A 21,906-nucleotide genomic window follows, 5' to 3' on the forward strand; every position below is an offset into this window, starting at 1 on the left:
TGACAGTAATTAGACTTCAATTTTGTGGAAAGTAATGGTGGTATATTCCAAATGTTGTTGGAAATCAGAAATTTTCAAGAGTTGAACTGTCAATTAATCCAGATAACAACGAATTAAATGTCTGAGACTTTTCGACTAGGAGCTAGTATTGGACATTTTCAAATTTCTGGAACAAAAAAATTTCAATACCCACTGCTGTACTTTGTCTTTGCAATGCCTTCAATTTTAAGCGAGATATGATTAATTGTGCATTAATTGAGCTCTTGTTTGATTCGCAGATTTGAGAGTCAGGAAAAGATTTTTTTTTTTTTTTTTGGTGTCTGGTAAGCACAAAGATAGGAACAAGGTGCACATGACATGATCAACTGTGCTATACGCCTATCTAAAAGTGTTTTTCAAATTGGAAATTTCATACCTCCATATTAATGTTGGAGAGGAAATATCCAATATTAAAAAAGTAACAAAGAAAATATGACTAATAAGTAGATAGCTTATACTCAAACGATTTATTGTGTTAAAACTCAACACTCAATATGTGGTTAAGTTGAAACAATATGAGTACAATGATGGATCACATGTCATGCTTATTGCTGCTTAACAATTAACCATGTTCTCTAACTTTTGTAAAAATTTTATTTGCCATTTTACCTTTGAAAATAAATGAAAATTTTGAAATCTTACCTTTATTAATCATGGATTGGTTATTAATATAATCAACCCTAAAAAGGGAAAATGATCATTTACCCAATTTCAGCTTAAGAATTGCTCACTTGCTCCACCAACTGTTTTTAAACCCCATTTACCCAAAACACTCTAAAGGATTATTTCCCTAATACCCAATTAATTCTTTTTTCATTCTTTTTATTTATTTTTGAGACTTTTTTGCCCTCTCCTTCTTTCTCACTTAGAGGGAGAAGTCATCCTCCACCTTGCCGGACTCCGGTGACCAGTGGCCGGCAGCCGACTCCGGTGACCGAAATCCGGCAACCGATGACCGAAATCTGGCGACCAGTCACCAGAATCCGGAATCCGGCTATTATTGCCCCCTAGTAATCATATTATTGCCCCCCAATAAACATATTATTGCCCCCCAATAACAAGTTTATTAGGGATCAATAATTAGTGAAAAATGAAGATGTTTTTAATTTTGAAAGTTTTAGTAGGTTTATCCAAATAAATAATCTTATTATTGCCCAATAAATATTTTATTGCCCCTCAATAATCTTTTTACTGCCTCCCAATAATCTCATTATACTTCTTTACATGAAAACATGTCATTGTTCAGCATGAAGTAGCACATGAAGGTGAGACTGGCAAAGTGTCAAGAGCAAATTTTCATGATCGACTTGGGAGGACTGTACTTATAATGAGGCCCAATCACCAAAAGAATTTGGTACATTGGTAGTAAGGCTGTAGTAAACATATTTAATTGTTGTTGTTCACTTTTTCAGAACACAAATTCACCGGAAGGCAATGTTCGCCATTTAGTCTATCTTATAGAAAATGGTATCCTCAACCTTCGTAAAGGTCAAGAACAGATGTCATGGTTGATTGACTTCACTGGCTTCTCACTGAACACCAATGTTTCCGTCAAGACAGCTCGTGAATGTATCAACATTCTACAGAACCATTACCCCGAGAGGCTTGCAGTTGCATTTTGTTGGAGAGGAAAGATCCCACATTGGAAAAGTGACAAATAAAATATAACTTATAAGTGGGTGGATCTCACCCAATTGTACCGAGGCCTTTTGTGATTAAAACCCAACACCTATTGGGTGGTTAAGTTGGGACAGTATCGGTACAATGGTGGGCCACGGGCCACGCTTGTCGCTGTTTAACATGGTATCAAAGCGGGTCCTTCTCCAATTGCGTCTCCACGTAGGCACGTATCATGAACCCAAATTGGGGTTCCCTGTATTGCCATCGAAATTACCAAGTGTCCAATGTGGGCCTTGGATTGTATCGACCAAGTCTCCGATATGAGACTTGTGTCCCAATTTCCAATGTGGAAATTGGATTAATTAATTTCACGTGCAGACCTAGAATTAGGTTGCACGTGAGGGGGCGTGTTGGAGAGGAAAGATCTCACATTGGAAAAGTGACAAATAAAATATAACTTATAAGTGGGTGGATCTCACCCAATTGTACCGAGGCCTTTTGTGATTAAAACCCAACACCTATTGGGTGGTTAAGTTGGGACAGTATCGGTACAATGGTGGGCCACGGGCCACGCTTGTCGCTGTTTAACACATTTCTTTACAACCCACCTAGGATTTTTCAGGCATTCTGGAAGGTTTGAACTACTCACACGTACTGATCTGTTGGCAATTTTTTAATCTGTTATTAGAAAGACATGCAGGCCAATACAGACGCACGTATGCCACACTCGTCGTCGTCGTTTCATCCAACACCTCTCCTGCACAATCCCAACTCATCCGATCGGCCAAGACCCAGAAGCTCTACGACATAGTTGAGCTCCCAGCACCCTCCGGCCACGACTCCAACGCCGCCGGTTCAGTGTTCACGCACCTCTCGGCCATCATGTTCGATGCCTGATCATCTCTCCGGTCTGCAATCTCGGCCATGGAGCTCAAACCCACCGCCATGATCGTCGATTCTAGATAAACAGATAGATGGAGAGTATTTGGATCGCAAAGAGCTGCTGGAGATCGAGTTGGGGGAGGGGGAGAGCGAGAGAGATCCCGGTGAGAGAGAGAGTCTGAGAGAGAGAGATAAATTTAATTTATTAATTAAAATGAGGGTAATATTGTCAATGGATGTTAGATTGGGTAAATGGGGTTAAAAAACTCTTAGTGGAGTAAGTGGGCAATTTTTAGCATAAAATCGGGTAAGTGGTCACGGCCCCTAAAAAAAAAGAGAGAAAAGATAGACAAAATGATATATGTAACAAATGAGTTGCCAAGCTGCAATTAACAAAAAAAAAAAAATCGTTTGAATTGGATCCAATATATGGCATAATTTTTGGACTTAAAATGAATTTTGTCTAAAAATTTCACTGACAATTCTTAGGTTCACCCCTTATGTGAATGAGCATATTCACCCTTTCTTGGGATTAAGGCATAATAGCTTTATAATTTTCTAATCCGACCATTAATGTTGTATAATGTAATACAAAGATTAGCTTTGTAAAAAATCAATTAAATTGAAGACATTTTAGTTATTCATTTTTATGAAATACATGGACGGTTCATCATAATAGTAGTAAGTGTTATTAGAACCATCCATTTGTTTGATTCAATCAGATAATTAAACGATTTCTGATTCAATTGATTTTTTACAGAGAGAATCTTTAAAGGCTCATTTAAGATATGGACCGTTGGATTATAAATTTATTAAGTAAAAGTATGTTAATCGACAATGAGGGTGAATATGCTCGTTCACCCTAGAGGTGAACTTAAGAATTGTTCAAATTTCACTATCATCATTGAACCAAATGGCCACTAGCCTTCCCTCATCAGCGGCAACCCTTGTTTATGGCTGCCACCCCCTCCTTGGCCAGCCGACCCTTGTTTTTGATCAAACTTCTTCTTCTTCTTTATCTTCATCTTGGTGAACTTGCTATAAATAGTTACATTATGGTTACCTCTCCATTTTAGGAATCCCCATAAATCCTGAACCGTAAACGCTTCATGTAATGGCATTTTCAAATTCAACAATCCTTTGAGTTGTTTTGAGCTTCTGTTTATAGGGTGATTAGCTTGGATCTTCAGTTGAATTGAACCTTGCCTGCTTTTCATGCACGTACATGTCTCCTCGTTGAGATATGAAATTCATTCATGTGCATGCATCTAGAGTTTTTCAGTTTGCCTATAAGTTCATATAGATATTAATTACCAGCCGAACTCCCAAGAATCCTAACCGAGATCAATCAAAAGTTCAAACCTAACTTCACAAGGAGAAGAATTCCCCAGCAAGCAGGTTTCCAAAAACGAGCAAAAGATAACATAGAATAACGGAAGCACTCATTCTATAATAGAAGGTGACAATTGCACAACTTTCAATCAATCGATCGATCATACGTGCTATTCGTATTTCTCTAGCTAGCGCTCTCTCCTACCATAAGCAATGCCAATGTCACCTCCACCATCTATGTACCACTACCACCACCACAACTACCTTTACCACCACCAACATCTATATTCATTGGCAAAAACGGTTATAGGTATAAGGTATTGGAATACTCGTCACAGTACGTTGTTCTGATAATGGTGCTATGTGGTTGTGCATGTAACGCTTACGAACAATGTTTGAACAACTCTCAAACAGAACAGTTGATCTCGAAGCACAGACAACGCAGGAGGCCAGATGAAGCTAGCCCGCATCTTCAATATTTCAACCTTGCATCGGTGATATACTATCTTGACCAGATGACAGAAATTTATTTTCTTATTAGTTTTATCTAACAGATCATATAGCCTTTTGAGAAAGCAATTGTTTATGGAGATCACTGAATGAATTGTCAGATTTTTTCCCATACCTGTCAAATTTGTACTCTCTTGATATGTATGTTTAGCACTAATGAGAATTCTAGTTTTTAATCAGAAAAAGTTGAACCCGGCTAACATAACCCCTCTAATCCCATAGCACACAAGGTTCTGAAATACACGGTTTTATGCATCAAAAACACTAAGGTTGTGTTTGTTACGTGGGACTATTATCCCCCACCTTATTTCCTATAATAGTCTAGGACTCTTCTAGCCTGGGATATGTTATGTTAATACCTGACCCATGTTTGGTACTGCTTAGGACTAAAGTGCAGAATAGTCAAAATAGTCCTATCCCATGTTTGTTTGTGCATTGGACTAAAAGTTGGTAATTTGTAGAAACATTCACAAGTCCACCTATTAATATAACACATTCACAAGTCCACCTATTAATACAACACATGCTAATAAAGTTCCATGCTTGTAGTTAATTTTTACACATTCACAAGTCCCTAATACACAGATTTAACATTCACAAGTTCCATCTATCAATTACAAAAATGAATGTTAATCTAGCAAAAGAAGGAGCTTGTCCAACATAAGCTACTGCAACAACTCTTGCAGTTTTCCAAACAAAAAAAAAAAAGAACATATCCTCATGCAGCAGTTAGGTAGATCCTCTAGCAGTGCCCCCAAGCAAGTTATCCACATACACTTTTCTCACTTCATCATCTAAGGACATGAACACAGAGATATTTTGGGGCTTATCCAAAATGATTTTCAATGCCTCAATTTGGTCTATAACAGAAAGTCCCATTTTCTTAAGTTCCTTGGCAATATCAGATCGATCTTCATTACCTTTCACTATAGCATCAGTCACTGCTTGCATTCTTTTTCCAGATTCTTCAAACAATTTATCCAATGCAATCATAATTTTATCTTCATCATTTCTTTTCCTCTTTTTCTGACTAACCTGAGATTGTCCTGTGCTCATTGACATGGGGCTTGTGTCATTCTCAACTTCAATGCCATCTTCATTGTTGCTCTGCTCCTCCATCATATCAGCAGGGACCTCAGCTCCAATTCCAGTCGCACGGTCACTCCCAAAGATGGTAGCTAGTCTATCAAATAATGGATACTTCTTGTTTCTCCATCCCTTTGCCTTTTTGTTATGCTATGACAGAAAATGCATAGGAATCACCATCACAGTGCAGCAATGAAACCAGTTAGATTAAAAATGAAACTTAATGAAACTTCCTCATTACCTGCAAATATGTATCCCATACTTCATTACTATCAACTTCAATGCACTTTTTGATATCATTCCATGCAAATCCACTCTTGTTCATCATGTCATAGATTATGCTATAATCTTTCTTCAGTTTCTTCAACTTTGACTCAATATGTGGACTTGCCTTCAGATTGGAATTGGGACATAAAAGATTTAAAGCATTCTCGATTTTCAGTAAAGTACCAGATTTGAAACTTCCAGTGTCGCAGCGTTGTCCTCCAGCAATGATTCCGTCAAGAACATTCAACAAAGATTCTTCTTCAAAGTTGGTCCATACACGCCTTGACTTCCCTTGCTCTGTATTTTCATCACCACTTTCCATTTTCTGCAAAAAAAATCAACATCTCATGGTTAAAGAAGCATAAATATGATCAAACTGCAACAATTTTCTAGTTCCAGTTTAGTTTCCACTCACTATCAACTTTTCTGCTTTCCAAAACTAATCCTAATCTCTTCAGAGTATTTTACTAATTTTCTTTGGCAAACTGCACATTTTCTCGGCCAATCTGCAATGTTCCCAGTTTAACAAACTGCTGCCAATACTTGATCAATTTTAAATATGTGCTATGTGACTATGTCCATGTTCAGTGTGAGCTTTCAACTGCAACAATAATTTGCAATGCAATGCCAAAGCAAACAGGAGAAACAATGCAAATAAACTAAGCTAACTACCCACAAAAGAGAAAACTCGTAAACTAATGCAACCAAAACTGTAATGCAACCAAAATTCAAGACTGTAATGCAACAAAAACTGTAATGCAACAAAAATGCAACCAAAACTGTAATGCAACCAAAATCCAAGAGAAAACTCGTAAACTAATCATCCAATGCAAGAAAACAAAACTGAAAAACCCACACTTTCTCACCCTCCAACTTGATTCTCATAACAAAAGAACACAAATTCACAAATCATGAAACCATAAAATCAAAAGGCCAAATATATCCTAAAACCATAAGAAGGTACTGATAAGTCTGGAAGTCCTTCATAGTTAGTTTTATAGATTGTCACTCAAGCAAAGCACCACGGTCAGTAGACTTTCCAACCGGGGTTGAAGCTGCAAGGAAATTCACATTGAATCAGAAAGGCAAAAACATATCACTTTAATATAAGGGCAACCACAGCTCCAAACAATAATGAAAAATAAAGCTCGAGAACTTTTTCATGGCAATCAACTTCGTTTCTAAGCTCACTTCATCCAGTCAACCTCGCACCATTTCCTTCTCATTCAATCATGCTTATAATTTTTTTGTTTTAAGGATTCCTAAATATTTTTTGTCTACTCTAGAGTTCAATGACAGTACTGTAAGTCCCATCCAGTGAAGGGATCTCAGCGTCATAGACAATAAAAAAGGGTCAAGACGACATTTTAAGAGCCTCAGCAGGTAATGTCATGATAGTCACATTATATAATAAAGGTTGATAAACAATAATAAGGTTTCAATAAGTCTGGAAGTCTAGACTGCTAGTTGCCAACTGGGTTCATGCTGCAAGGAAATTCACAGAAAATCTAAAAGAATGGCAAAAACAAATTACTAGATTTTAAGGGAAACATATATACGCACATACACAGTCCCTACCTCATTGAATCCAACATCAAAAGGGGGAAAAAGAAGGCATTTTAATCTAATCTCATTAAAATGCATTCTCAACTTCTTTTAAAATACAATACAAGACCATTCTCAAATCGTATACAGTTTCTTTCAGCTAGTATTTCAGAGCAGAGCACCAACGAAAAAGAAATTTAAAAAGAAACTACCATACATGAAAAATCTTAAATCAGTTCAATTCCCAAATGATCAAGGGAACCCATGGTTTGAACATATTAAATGGCTGAAACCAAAGGAACAGAACACAAGAACCAAAAAAAAAAAAGACGAATGACTCTTCTAAAGTTAAAATGCATTCCCATTGTCATCCAAGCCAGCCAAGATGTCAGAGCAATATATCAATAAACACTCTAGAATCAATTCATAATGATCAAGTGTGAAACATAATCGAGTCGTTTCTACACAAATTAAGACTAGGTCTTTACACTCATAAGCATTAAAATGCATTAATGTATTCATACAACAAATCAAAAGCTACATAAATAATGATCCTTAGTACTAAAAGGCTTATAAAGCAGAAACTGCATCATTTATTCTCTTGAAGCTGGAGCAGCCCTTGCAGCTCTTGCATTCCTTGCAGCTCTTGCAGCCCTTGCAGCAGCACCTGAAACCCCTGTATCTCCGGTAGCCCTTACATCCCTTCTTCCCGTCCATTCATTATGCATTTGTAAAGCTAATTCATTCCTCCAAGTAGTCCATTGATTAGATGCTTCAACCGTGCCAACTACATCAGCTTCTTCCCCATTTTGTGCATCTCACATACTGCATACTCCATCGGATCAATGGACATCTCTCTCCTAATAAAATTATGCAAAAGACAACAAACCGTAATTATGCGGCATTGTGTCTTTATTGGATAAAATGATGGACTCCTTAGTATTCGCCACCTTCCCTAGCATTCCAAAACACCGTTCTATCACATTTCTTGCCTTGGAATGCTTCATGTTAAAATATTCCACATGATCAGTAGGCATATTTCTTTCATCCCATTCAGACAAATGATACCTTGTTCCTCTATATGGTGCAAGAAATCCCTCACCATTTGTGTAACCACCATCTACAAGGTAATAATAACCTAATAACCAAAATATAAATTCCTATTAGTGTGTGAAATGAACCAAAACTGCAGTAATTGAATGTGCAATGTTTATCCAATAGCCTCACCAGTGGGAACTCTTAACCCATTCGGCCTAGTCACTGCATCGTGAAGAACTCTAGAGTCCGATGCAGATCCCTCCCAACCCGATAAGACAAATATGAACTGCATATCACGAGAACAAGCAGCTAACACATTTGTAGCGACTTCACCCTTTCTTGTGCGGTATCTTGGCTTGTCAATTGCAGGTACACGCACTCTAATGTAAGTTCCATCTAGTGCCCCCAAGCAATTTTATTAAAAAAATATGTATATTCATGAAGTTTATAAACTGCACATATAGATGAACATGCTAACAATCTGAAACAATGCAAATAAACTGCAGTCTCTACAAAAAACTAACCTTAAAGCACTTCCATCTACGATCTGTGCAGTCAGCAAGTACCGGATCAGGTACCCTCAACAAACTACCTTGCAATCGTAAAACACCTTGTAGTATAGAATGGAAATACCTACTAATAGTCTCTCCGGATCGAAAAAATCTACCTCTAATAGTACGATTCTTCACATGATGTGAAAGTATATGTAAAAACATACATACTTGCTCTTCCACAGACACCAAACCATCACTCTTTATATTTCCATCTGAGCGAAGCAGTTCACACAAAAGGCCAAAAGTCCTTCTATCCATTCTTAATTCGTGTACGCATTCGGTGTCACTATTGCCTATAATACTATCTAGATAACTCAAACGAGTCTCACGTCTAACGAATGAACGATTATTTAGAGCATGTCTTTCAGCACGTCTTCGTCTCAAATTAAACATCAGTAGCACAAGCATAGTACAAGCACACATTGTCTCTAGGTGCCACAACTCCACCAATAAGAGCAACATAATTTGCCTTCGATCCATATCTAAGATTTCACAGTAACATCCAAAATCAATGAAAACGACCAACCAAAGAAGAAGATAAAAACACAGATGTTGTTCAAAGAAAAAAAAATCCAGAATTGATCAACTTCCAAAATCAAAGAACACAACCAACCAAAGAAGAAGATAAAAACACAGACATTGTTCAAAGAAAAAAAAAACCTAGAATTGATGAACATCCAAAATCAATGAAAACAACCAACCAAAGAAGAAGAAAGCAAACACAGACGTTGTTAAACGAAAAAAAGAAAAAACCCAGTCTTGAAATTTATCAATTCTTAGCAAATCCAAGCTACCCAGACACCAATTGTTACAACCTGTTAATGCTCAAAGTCTGGCGGTAGCCAAACCTCCGTTTAACGCGGGTCCGGTGGGCGGACCGCTACTCTGTATACTTGATGATCCTTGCTGGCTGCCAAATGAAAACAGGGCGTCAGAGGGAGACCGCGCTGGGCGGTCTTCACTTCTCCGATGCCTAAGTCAGTTGATACATATAGGCAGCACAATAATAAATGAGTAGTTAATGCGTAATAATGAAGAGAGAAGAGAGGACCTTTTATAGGTGAGGAGAGGTCCGATCTTCTCCTTGTTTTCGATGTGGGACTGAAGTGCTTCAGTTCCCAGTTTCAGTAGCTTCTGATGCCGTCTTGGCATAGCGCGTGGCGGCGCGTCAGCGGTGATCCCGGGGTATTCTTGTGCTCAGGCCGTAGCCCGCCTGGCTGCCTATCCGTGGGTCACTCCTTTGACGGTAGTTGGTACCTCTGGCGGTACGATGAGCGTGGCTGATTATAGCTAATTATGCTTTGCAAACGTACATGTAGGTACACAACCCATAAAAAATTGTTAATAGAAAATCAATCCATAGTCTTTAATTTAACAAATCACATTAGATACAGGAGAAGAAGAAGCTAGACGGGGTCGAAGGGAAGAGGGAATCAAAATCAAAGCAAAAGGAGCATGAGAAAGAAACGAAATTGAACCTGGAAGTTGAAGGAGGATGAAGCGCGATCGATAGTGGAGACACGAGGTTGAAGCGCGAACAAGAGGGAGAGACGAGGCTGAAGCGTGCGAAATAGATCGAGAGACCCACGAGCGTTGTTGAAGCCCTTGCTTCCACAGTCCGATGAGTTTTGGGGGGTTTATGTAAGAAGGTCGGGAGCCTGACGCGGGGACTCTCTTATCTCATTTAATTGAGTCCTCGTGTGTGCCAAACGTGGGATACAACTAATTTTCTTATATAAGCTACTCCAAGCCAGTCCAGTCCCATGAAACAAACACGGCCTACAGGGATTGTGACAGTACGTGGGCCAACAATTAATAATCAGGAAAACAAGTATAAGATCATATTATAGGATCATATTATTCATGTATATATATATATATATATATATATATACACACACACACACACACACACACACTAAAGCTGAATCCACTGTTTTACTGTTCTCCAGGAACCGAAATGGAGTGACGGTTTTGCCCTTCCATTTTCTTTTAATTACAGGCTGTCATCCTTCTATAATCTTCTATACGTTTCTTCTATGATCCTCAATTACAGGCTGCCGTTGTTGTTCATGAGAAGTTCGATTGCTGGTACCTCCGTCTTAACGCAGCAGAAGACACCGCAGTCTGAGACCTCGATGATCGATTGGACCGGTTTCAAGTATCGTTCGAAAGAAAGCCTTCTTTACTATTCATTTTGGGAAACTTTCAAACTTTCAATTATGTGAAATTGAGCTCATTTGATCAAATCAGAGGATCCGATTGAGCAATCAGAGATATATGAGAGATCAAGCTCCAGGTAAGCTTCTTGTTTGGGTGCGATTGTTTGGGTTTTCAATTTCGGTGCATGCAACTTTGGGTGGTAGAAAATTAAAATGGAGAGGAAATAGCTTTGGTTGGATAGATAGTTTGAGAATTAGGTGAGAGTTTGAGAGAGATTGAGATTGATTGGGTTAGGGATAGGGTCTGGATTCGAATTCTATAATTGGATTCAATCTCTAAGAGCTTTTGCTAGACTTGCACAGAGTGAGAGATGCCAATCAGAAGAAGAAGAAGAAGATTGCTGAGGGAAAGTCTAGAGAGGAGGAAGGGATGTCTTGGTCGATTTCAGTCTGTTCCCAATTTGGGAATTTTCGTTTCACATTCAAAGTTTCAATCTTTAAAGGTATCAGCTAACTTATAAATTTTTCGGTCAATTTTGCTGGAGAATTTTTATATACACATCCCTATTTATTAGATACACACCCCTAATTTTTTTTTTTTCCATATTCTTCTTTAAACTTCCTCTTCTACCTTTTTTTAATTAGGAAAAATTTATTTACACATATCTAATTACTTGATACTGAAAACCTAATACTATTATGTCTCCCCCCCCCCCCCCCCCCCCCGTTGCAAAGTACTAATATTAATATAATAAATGGAACCGGGCGTGGGGCTGAGCCTCCCAGCTAGGCTGGGTTCCAAACCCCTTTCAAAAAAAAAAAAAAAAAAAGAAGGTGAGAACACAAAGGTTCTGGAGTGAGGCTAAAGGAGCAAATATACAATTGACTTTCACAACTATAATCAAATTATCATACAAACACAATTAATAGAGTGAGGAATTGAGGAGGTACTTGTTGTTATCAGCATTTGTTTAATAATCTATCAAACATATTAATCCAATTGTTGTATTATTCTATGTTTATACGTGGTTTCAAAATCAATCCAGAGATGTATATATGAAGACTGAAACCTAAAGATGGACTCTATTCCATTCAATTTCATTCAACAATGTGAACAACTGGCAGCATCAAAGGTGGGTGGTATGGTAGAGGTGATGCGAGGACGAGGTGGACGGTGGTCGATTTAATGAATTGATGTGGTGCTTTTAATTGTTTTAAAAGATGAAGTTTAAAAGAAAAATTGGATAAAAACATAAGTAAATAGATATGTGTAAATAAAAGTTTCCTAATAAGAAAGAAGGGCAGAAGAGGAAGTTTAAGGAATATGCATGATGAGAAAAAAAATTATGGGTGTGTATCTAGTAAATAGGGATGTGTAAATAAAACTTCTCATTTTGTTGGGTTCGGCTTTTTGAGATTATTCGTTTAAGGGTTTTACATAAAATTTCATCATCCTAAGTTTGGCTTTGATAGTTTCTTCTAATCGATTGCCATTTAAAGTGGTATGTGCTTTGGGTTCATCTGTTTCTTTTGCTTTGCCTCATTTATTTTAGATTTTATGTTCATATAGTATACATCGAACAGAACCTGCATCATAAGATAGATTTTGTGGCTATTTTTTTTTTTTGAGGTTCTTCTAATCGTTTATAAGCTCAAATGGTTGTTTTATGTGGTTTTTTTGGTTAATTGGTAATTTCTTTATTCAGGGCACGATCTGCTGCATGAATGGATTTTCTTCTCTGAATTTCTTGACTGCCAATTCTAATCCCCTTAACAGAGGTGAACCCTTAAACCTTTTTTTCCTTTTGGGAATTTGATTAAAGTTTATTCCTTTTATTTGTTTGATTGACATGAAATTCTTCTCTTTAGGTAGTTGCTAATTTTTTGTGCATTATATAGTTGATACTTATTGTAACGCCCCAAACTGCACCTCACCAGCTTGAGACCCCGAAACATAAACCGAATGTCCGATTTACATTCCAGAAACCCGCAAGGCATTTTATTAAATAATTTTTCGTAAACCGCACAGCGGAAACGTTTAAAATAATATTGAGGTGAAAACTTTAAAACTTTTATTTCAAATATTTGTTCGTCTAAAGCTTGAGTCTACAAGGAGTCAAGAAATAATCGACATATCCGAGTATCGAATTTAGAATAAATGAGCAATCAACTACTTCTGAGATAACACTAAACATCCAAGAAATGGAATTAAACTTCGGAACCTGTTCCCATTACAACCATTTACCGAAGTTGACTCCACACACCCGCTCCGTCCGTCAATCCCGTCACCAGTACACAATACCTGCATCCACACTGTTGTAGGGGTAAGCTTTCGTCCTCGCTGCTCAACAGGGGCTTCACCCTGGCTAGATTTGAAAACCTTTAAATAAACTTTTGTGGCGCCAGTATAAAAACAAATGTAAATGCATTTTCTTTAAGAACGACAACTTAAATGATTTTCCGATATAAAATCCGATGCATGAACTTCAAGTAAATACGGGCCCAAAACAATACCTGATGGCCGGTCCCATAGACCAACTACACGACCTTACCTCAATTCAATTCATAACCAGGTAAGCGTAGCGAGAGCGTCCGCTACCTAGCTACACACACGGAATCGGGTCGTCATTATGATCGCGCACCGTCCGACCGGTGTAGCTAACCCTCCGGAAGTTTAGGGAATCGAACCCAAGGAAGTCAGTGCCCCTTTCGCTCTCAAGCCATCAACGATATCTCTCATGGAATGGTTAGTATGCATTGCATTTAAACATAACCATACCATAACATGCATCATGCATTACTTTATATAAAATAAGAAAGCGACTAACCGGGAAAGGCCCCGAATCCCCTACCTGGATTCCGAAGTCGTTTAACTCACGTTGTCCGTGATTCACGTACCTTCCTTTCCTCGGGTAACTGGAGTCCTAGATTCCGACATAATGATAGTTAATAACTCGTTGAACAAATAGTTTCGACGATTAAAGAATCGTCCGACCAATATTTCCTGGTTTGACCAGGATTGACCAAGCTTTGACCAATCACCACAAATTCGATAATTATCTCAATTATCGAAAATTTTACCATTTATCGTTCTTAGACTTTTTACCAATCATAACCATATCAAGAAGTTTCTCAAATCAACACAATTTCCTTTTAAATTAGGTGCACCCCGAAAATTACTAAGGGCACCCAACATTAAACATAAACCATGACTAGCTTTCTATTTAAATACCAAGGTTTCATGGCGTAGCATTCAGCATCCAGATACCATGATAAACAAAACCATGATTATGCCATATTGATTTAGTCTCTATCCAAAATATCATAGCATGCATGCCCCGGTTAATTTTCCATGACCAATAGTCAAACAAAAGGAAACCACCACGTACAATTCAACCTCACATGTCCAATTAACAATCAAGATTGACCACCTTTAATTCCAATCAGAAAGCAACAACCCAATCTAAACACACATGTGGGGGTGGTCAATAAATTTGACCCTGCAATCAAGGCAATTAAAGAGAAGTAATGACAACAGTAAATGCAACGGTTAATGTAGCTGTAAATGCGACGATAAATGCGACATTCAGTATGACAATCATGGCCGCCAATAAGTGACGGTTATTGCAGGAGTAAATACGGCTTTAATGGTGGCGTGCCGCTCAAGTCACTACGGCTTGCTGTGCAAGTTTACTTGCAGCCCACGCCGAGGTACACTTATAAATAGGCTGCTCGACGTCAAGGTAATGCATCGAATTCTAATTCTCTCTACTCCACTACTAAGAAATATACTGACTTAGGCATCGGAGAGTTTTCTGCAGGTACCCCCCCTCCTCGAGCCAACAGTCAAACTTCGAGTCAACGCTCGAGGGAAGCTTCTCGATTGTTCCCGGTCAGCTCCCGCGCCAGTCCGCATTCATTGGTGAGTCAAACTCCTCTACGGAATTTTTCTACACCAACAAGTGGCGCCGTCTGTGGAAAACACTTTTCCCTAAAAAGTGATGGCGGGAGCTGCCCCCGACGGGATTCCATTTCTATCACTGAGGACTGGTAGTGATGAAATTCCTCCCCACCAGCCGCCGAATGAGTCCATCCCGAGCCCCATTGGCGACCTGAACTTGCCTCCAACTAACGAGACGCAGAGGCTGAGGCAGGAACTCGAGCAATTTCGGAAGGAAAAGCGAGACCGTGAGGCCCGTCGTCGACGAAAATTTGAAAGGTTCCTACAACTTGACAGTGATTCATCAGACGACGACGCCATCAGTGATCTCCACCAAACCAACAACGTAGCAGTGAACGCAGGCGCCAGCGGCGTTATCGGGGGAATCTCTGGTGGACCCCTCGTCGAGGGGGTGGGGGGCACGTCTAATGGGGGGCAAAATGGCGGAGCCGGATTAGGACAATCCAAAAGGGCGCGCAACGAATCGTGGCGTGAGAAGATGGAAAAAATGATTGATGCATGCAAGCGTGCCGGCCCACGAGAGCTAGCGGCGGAAATCGCAAGGGATGTCGGTAAGTCTCCGTTTACCGACGACATTCTGAATGCGGCAAAACCCCGCCGGTATTCCACAAATACGACGGAACGACCGACCCGGTGGACCATATCAAGGGGTACAAACAACAGATGTCCATCGAGACAACCGACGAGAAATTAATGTGCAAGATTTTCCCTTCCAGTCTCACGGGGCCGACGTCGACATGGTTTCAGGATCTCAAGCCGCATTCCATACCGGATTTCGACTCATTGAGCCGCGCTTTCATTTCACAATACTTCTGCAATCGCAAGCAAAAGAAGGATATGGCGACTCTGTTCAGTACCAAGCAGAAGCCGGGAGAAAAGGTAGGGAAATTTTTTGAAAGGTTTACAGCTGAAATGCGCCATGTTAATTGTGATCCCCAATTCGCCGCGATCGCCTTCCGAGAAGGATTGCTTTTGGGGACGCCATTATGTGAAAGTTTGCTGCGTGATCCGCCAAGGGACATGGACGACATCATTACAAGGGTTCAGGGGGAGATCAGAATTGAAAAAGCCAAAGAAGCACGCGAAGCCCAACTCACTGCCGTTGTCACCTCGAGAGAAGTTGAATGGAATAACACAAAGAATGACATTCAGAGTGATAAAGGAGGGAAGCCTCAAGATTATCCCCTTGAAGAATGGTTTACGATTCACCCCGTGACCATATACAAAAGACACGGTCATGAAGGAATATTTGAAAAGCCGCCCCCCAACCGGAGGCTAATGACGAGGTTGAAAGAAGTCGATATTGCCCGCTCCACGAGACAAGGGGGCACGGAATATATAAGTGTCAGGGAGTGCGACCAGCAATCGTTACAGCAATGAAGGCTGGTAAACTCCTTCAGTATAAAATAAATTAAGGCAATCACAGGGTTCATGGAAAAGTCCACGCGCCGAAATTCATCTCAAGTAATGGAGAAGGTACGATAATATGGTGACTTCGTTTTGATCTAAAGATGGCACAACTCGTAAAACTCAGGTAAGAAAAATAAAAGAGTTTAAGTGATTTTTGCGCGTGTTGATATCTCATTCGAGAGACTATTGAAATTATGTATTTTGTATTTCTTACGTGAATAATATCACTGGGACTGGTTCCTCGAGTAGGACAGTCCTATTAATATGTATGATTGGTTCCTCGAGTAGGACAGCTGCATTCAATTTGTAGAAATTGGTTCCTCGAGTAGGACAGTTGATTTAATTCGTAGGAGCTGGTTCCTCGAGCAGGACAGTTGCCTAAATGGTTCGGAACTGGTTCCTCGAGTAGGACAGTTGATTTGATTCGCAGGAGCTGGTTCCTCGAGCAGGACAGTTGCCTTAATGGTTTGAAACTGGTTCCTCGAGTAGGACAGTTACGTTTGATTCATAGGAGCTGGTTCCTCGAGTAGGACAGTTGCCTTAATGGTTCGACACTGGTTCCTCGAGTAGGACAGTAACAATTGATTGATAGGAGCTGGTTCCTTGAGTAGGACAGTTACCTTAATGCTTCGGGTAGGATGACGCGCCTCACCCTCGCTGCAGGCGGGGGTGGGATGAAGGACCACACCCTCGCTGCAGGCGGGGGTGGGATGGCGTGCCTCGCCCCTCGCCGAGGGCGGGGGTGGGATGGCGTGCCTCGCCCCTCGCCGAGGGCGGGGGTGGGATGATGGACCACACCCTCGCTGCAGGCGGGGGTGGGATGGTGTGCCTCGCCCCTCGCTAGGGCGGGGATGGGATGATGGACCACACCCTCGCTGCAGGCGGGGGTGGGATGGCGTGCCTCGCCCCTCGCCGAGGGCGGGGGTGGGATGATGGACCACACCCTCGCTACAGGCGAGGGTGGGATGGCGTGCCTCGCCCCTCGCCGAGGGCGGGGGTGGGATGATGGACCACACCCTCGCTGCAGGCGGGGGTGGGATGGCGTGACGAATTTTAATCATGCAGGATATAAGCGTCTGCGAGCACAGACAAGAAAAACAAGGGGGCAACTAAGGGAATGGAATACAAGGGGGCACATAGGAGAGCCGACGACGTGGCACCCTCGTCGAGGCACCCTTGTCGAAATGGATGCCTACTCCGACGACGTGGCACCCTCGTCGAGGCACCCTCGTCGAAATCCGATTGCCGATGACGTGGCACCTTTGTCAAAATGGATGCCTACGCCGACGACGTGGCACCCTCGTCGAAATCCTATTGCCGACGACATGGCACCCTCGTCAAGGCACCCTTGTCGAAATGGATGCCTACACCGACGACGTGGCACCCTCGTCGAAATGGACGCTGACGTCGTGGCACCCTCGTCGAAATAGACGCCGATGTCGAAATGGACGTCGACGTCGAGGCGCCCTTGTAGAGAGGGACGCCGATGCCGACGACGAAACGCCGACATCGAGGCGCCCTCGTCGAAATGGACGACGACGTCGAGGCACCCTTGTCGAAGCCGACGTCGAGGCGCCCTCGTCGAAATAGAACGCCGACGTCGAGGCACCCTTGTCGAAGTTGACGTCGAGGCCCCCTCGTCGAAATGGACGCCGACGTCGAGGCACCCTCGTCGAAATGGACACCGATGTCGAGGCACCCTTGTCGAAGTGGACACCTACGCCGACGTCGAGACGCCCTTGCCTTCATTAAAATAGACACCTACGCCGATGTCAAGGTTGACGCCAAGGGTCGACGACGAGACGCCAACATCGAGGTCGACACTAAGGTTATTGCGAAACACGTCGCCGACGTCGAGGTTAGTGCCGACGTCGAGGTCGACGCCAAGGATATTGAAAAAGACGTCACCGACGTCGAGGTTGACACCGACGTCGAGGTTAGCACCGAGGTTATTGCGAAAGAAGTCATCGACATCGAGGTTGGCGCCGACGTTGAGGTTGATACCGAGGCCAAGGTTAGCACCGAGGTTATTGCAAAAGAAGTCATCGACGTCGAGGTTGGCGCCGACGTCGAGGTTGACACTGAGATTATTGAGAAAAACGTCACCGACGTTGAGGTTGGCGCCGACGTCAAGGTTGATACCGACGTGGAGGTTAGCGCCGAGGTTATTGAGAGCGACATCATCGACGTCAAGGCTGGCATAGTAGTTATTGAGAAGGATGTCACTGACGTCGAGGTTGGTGTCGAGATTATTGAGGAAAAATCATCACCGTCGAGGTTGACGCCGCAAACATTAAAGAAGATGTCATCGACGCCTACGCCGATGTCGACGTCATGGTCATTGTGAAGGAGACGTCATGACGTCGAGGCCGACGTCGCAGAATATTAGGTGACTAAGAAAGGAAAAGAGGAAGAGTTTCGCAGTAGGGTACCTCAGGCTCGGAGTCTAGTTTGAGCTGCGCTGGGGGCACGGCTTAGGAACAAGGTAGCTCAGCGGGGGCACCGAGTGCAGGTGAGACTAGAAACTAGGCTTCGGCGTTGTGGGCGAGGCACCGTAGACACCACAAGCAGACGAGTCCGCGACGCGAAGACCCGATACTAGAATGGCTGCAAGACAAAGGCAGATTTGAGTCCTGATTTGGGCACGTCGGCATCGGCGTCGTCGACGAGATGAGATGCCGACTCTAAACAAGGAACGAGGATCTTCTTATACAGGCATCTACATTTTCAACACGAGGAAGGCCTAGATGAAATTCAAAGAGGGGTGCCCAAAGAGAAGTATAAAGATGTGGAGCCCATAGAGAAATTTGAGCTTTGGAAATTTTCTCTTGGGATGAATTCCCAAGGAGAAAATTTGGGGGCATTGTGGGGGTGGTCAATAAATTTGACCCTGCAATCAAGGCAATTAAAGAGAAGTAATGACAACAGTAAATGCAACGGTTAATGTAGCTGTAAATGCGACGATAAATGCGACATTCAGTATGACAATCATGGCAGCCAATAAGTGACGGTTATTGCAGGAGTAAATACGGCCTTAATGGTGGCGTGCCGCTCAAGTCACTACGGCTTGCTGTGCAAGTTTACTTGCAGCCCACGCCGAGGTACACCTATAAATAGGCTGCTCGACGTCAAGGTAATGCATCGAATTCTAATTCTCTCTACTCCACTACTAAGAAACATACTGACTTAGGCATCGGAGAGTTTTCTGCAGGTACCCCCCCTCCTCGAGCCAACAGTCAAACTTCGAGTCAACGCTCGAGGGAAGCTTCTCGATTGTTCCCGGTCAGCTCCCGCGCCAGTCCGCATTCATTGGTGAGTCAAACTCCTCTACGGAATTTTTCTACACCAACAACACACTAAGTAACGCAGGATTCCACGTACACTACTCGTGTGCTCCCAACAAATCAACCCCAACACAATTGATTCCAAAGGTTACGTGAATGACATGCAGCTCACCTCTCCAACCAAGTAGAAGGCAGATTATTCATTCAATCAAACCATGTCTTGCAGCGAAAAGTACAGCAGAGATGAAAACTACCACGACGAGATTCTTCTTCTGCGTTAACATATAAGGTGATTAATCAATCATGAATCCGACTTCCAAAATGAACCCCAACAATCGACAATTTCTTACCTTCGTTCCAATTAGATACAACTTCTGCTTTTCAACAAGATCAAGCCTCACTCTAAGTTCTGGACCAGGAACAATATCAACGTCAGCCCAAGAGGCCAAGAAGCACTGGAAAAGCCGTCGTGCACTCAGTTTCCGACAAAACCCGTAGACACCCAAAACATCAATCATTAAAACTTGATGGAAACCAAAAACCAATCATAGCACGATGTAGAGAACGACGAGAGGGTTATGTTTCATACCACATGCAGACAAATCGGTGACCGGAGTCGTCGGAAATAGCCACGAAATCACCGGAGCAGTCTGGTTTCTCGATGTCGATTCGATCTCCACAGTCGACGAACGATCAAGATAGGGACAGCACCGTGACGGAGACAGCGAGACGAAAAGAACGGTGCCGGTTCGCCGTCGTGGGGTGACCGGACGCCGGAGTTGTGGCCGGGTCACGTGATCGGGTCGCCAGGCGGGTAGAGAGCTCAGAAGCTTTGGGTTGATCAAGTATGTTTGATCTGATCCCACCCTTATATAATTGAAAGCAATGGCTGTGATGAAGCGGTGGAGATTTTAGACGGCTAGGATCACACCACCCAATTTCTTTTTCCCCATTTAATATTTTTCACAATCCCAAAACTTCCAAAATTCATAACAATTAGCTCGGGTATCTGAAAAATTCTCCGAAAACTCCCACGAACTCGTTGTGTTGTGTCCTTTATTATCAAACCCTTAAATCAAGAATTTCTCCTTGTGAAAAATTCTTAAGAATATTCCCGAGTATTTAAATAACCATCGAGGTCGAAAATTTAACCCCTCAAACGATCTCACTAATACCTTTAAGTTTTTCCGGGGCTCACACTTATGCAGTATTTTTAATGTCCTGTGTATTGAATAAGTCGCATACTTTTTGTTAGGTCATTTGTGATTTTAATTAGAAGTTGGAGTGTTATCATCTCCTATAAAAGTTTGCAGGTAAACCTCCACACAATTTTTCTTCATTCAGCTTCATATTACAAAGTCACAGTTCAAGTGTGTGAAAAAAAAAAAAAAACAGTAACTGTGTTTTCTTTTTTCACAATGATAGGGAAGCTAACATTGAACCAGCAATGTCATCAACGGACACTGCACAACCCAGCGAGTAGGAAACTGACTGAAGCAGCATTTCAATGCAACTCTTGCACCACTTTTTGTATATAGAGCTGGAGCAAGCAATTTTTTTCGACAGACTCCATGACCAACTTTTGATAGGCTAACATCTTTTGTGTGTATACACCTGCAACTAGAACAACCATCTTTTGGAAAATGTTCCAGCAGCAACTATAACTAAGTAAACCTTAAATTTAGATAGCCTATATTTTGAACACCCTACTATAATAAGATCATCTTTTGTTTTAAATGATCGGCAGTATTAAAATTGAAAACAGTTCTATCGTTTGTATTGTCTCCTTTTAATTTTAGGAGTAGGAAAATACATTATGGTTACGATTCACATCCCGCAGCAAAGCGCGGGCACCATTGGTAGTGTGTCTATATATATATATATATATATATATATAAGTTCATGAGTCCTCTATTACTTGAGTTCAGTCCTAATCGGAGTATCAATTCTACAGACGATTGTGATTTAAATAATTGGGAAAATTTTAAGAACAGTACATGAACTTAAGGCCACTGAGAATTAAGGTGGCCAACGTTTGTGAAACCCAACTTCAGTACATGGACTTTGAAACCTGACACGCTTTAAGGAAGCGTATAATTTAACCCTGCATGTAGTTGTTAGTATAGAATAAGTAGGGATCGTTCTAGCCGGGGATTGAGGGTATACCTGTAATTGCAAAAATAAATTAATAAAAGTAAAAAGTATTATATTTACAA

At 41.5% G+C, this 21,906-nt stretch overlaps 1 protein-coding gene and 1 long non-coding RNA gene across 3 annotated transcripts; both read right to left on the minus strand.

Annotated features, from left to right (window-relative positions):
- Positions 1 to 5,112: 5,112 nt before the first annotated feature.
- LOC133731190 (uncharacterized) lies at positions 5,113 to 6,058 on the minus strand. Its single transcript, XM_062158623.1, has 2 exons — positions 5,711 to 6,058; positions 5,113 to 5,619 (listed from the first exon to the last, which is right to left on the minus strand). The coding sequence occupies exons 1-2, from the start codon at positions 6,056 to 6,058 to the stop codon at positions 5,113 to 5,115; spliced, it is 855 nt and encodes a 284-aa protein (XP_062014607.1).
- A 7,047-nt stretch (positions 6,059 to 13,105) lies between these two features.
- LOC133728996 (uncharacterized) lies at positions 13,106 to 20,501 on the minus strand. 2 transcript variants are annotated; one of them, XR_009856176.1, is made up of 4 exons: positions 20,041 to 20,501; positions 19,863 to 19,962; positions 13,888 to 13,959; positions 13,106 to 13,348 (listed from the first exon to the last, which is right to left on the minus strand). It is a non-coding gene; the product is annotated as an uncharacterized LOC133728996 (long non-coding RNA). The 2 variants fall into 2 exon arrangements; XR_009856175.1 differs by having other exon boundaries at positions 13,106 to 13,959.
- Positions 20,502 to 21,906: the final 1,405 nt, after the last annotated feature.

This window comes from Rosa rugosa, chromosome 2 (genome assembly GCF_958449725.1).
Source record: "Rosa rugosa chromosome 2, drRosRugo1.1, whole genome shotgun sequence".
Taxonomy (NCBI): Eukaryota; Viridiplantae; Streptophyta; class Magnoliopsida; order Rosales; family Rosaceae; genus Rosa; species Rosa rugosa.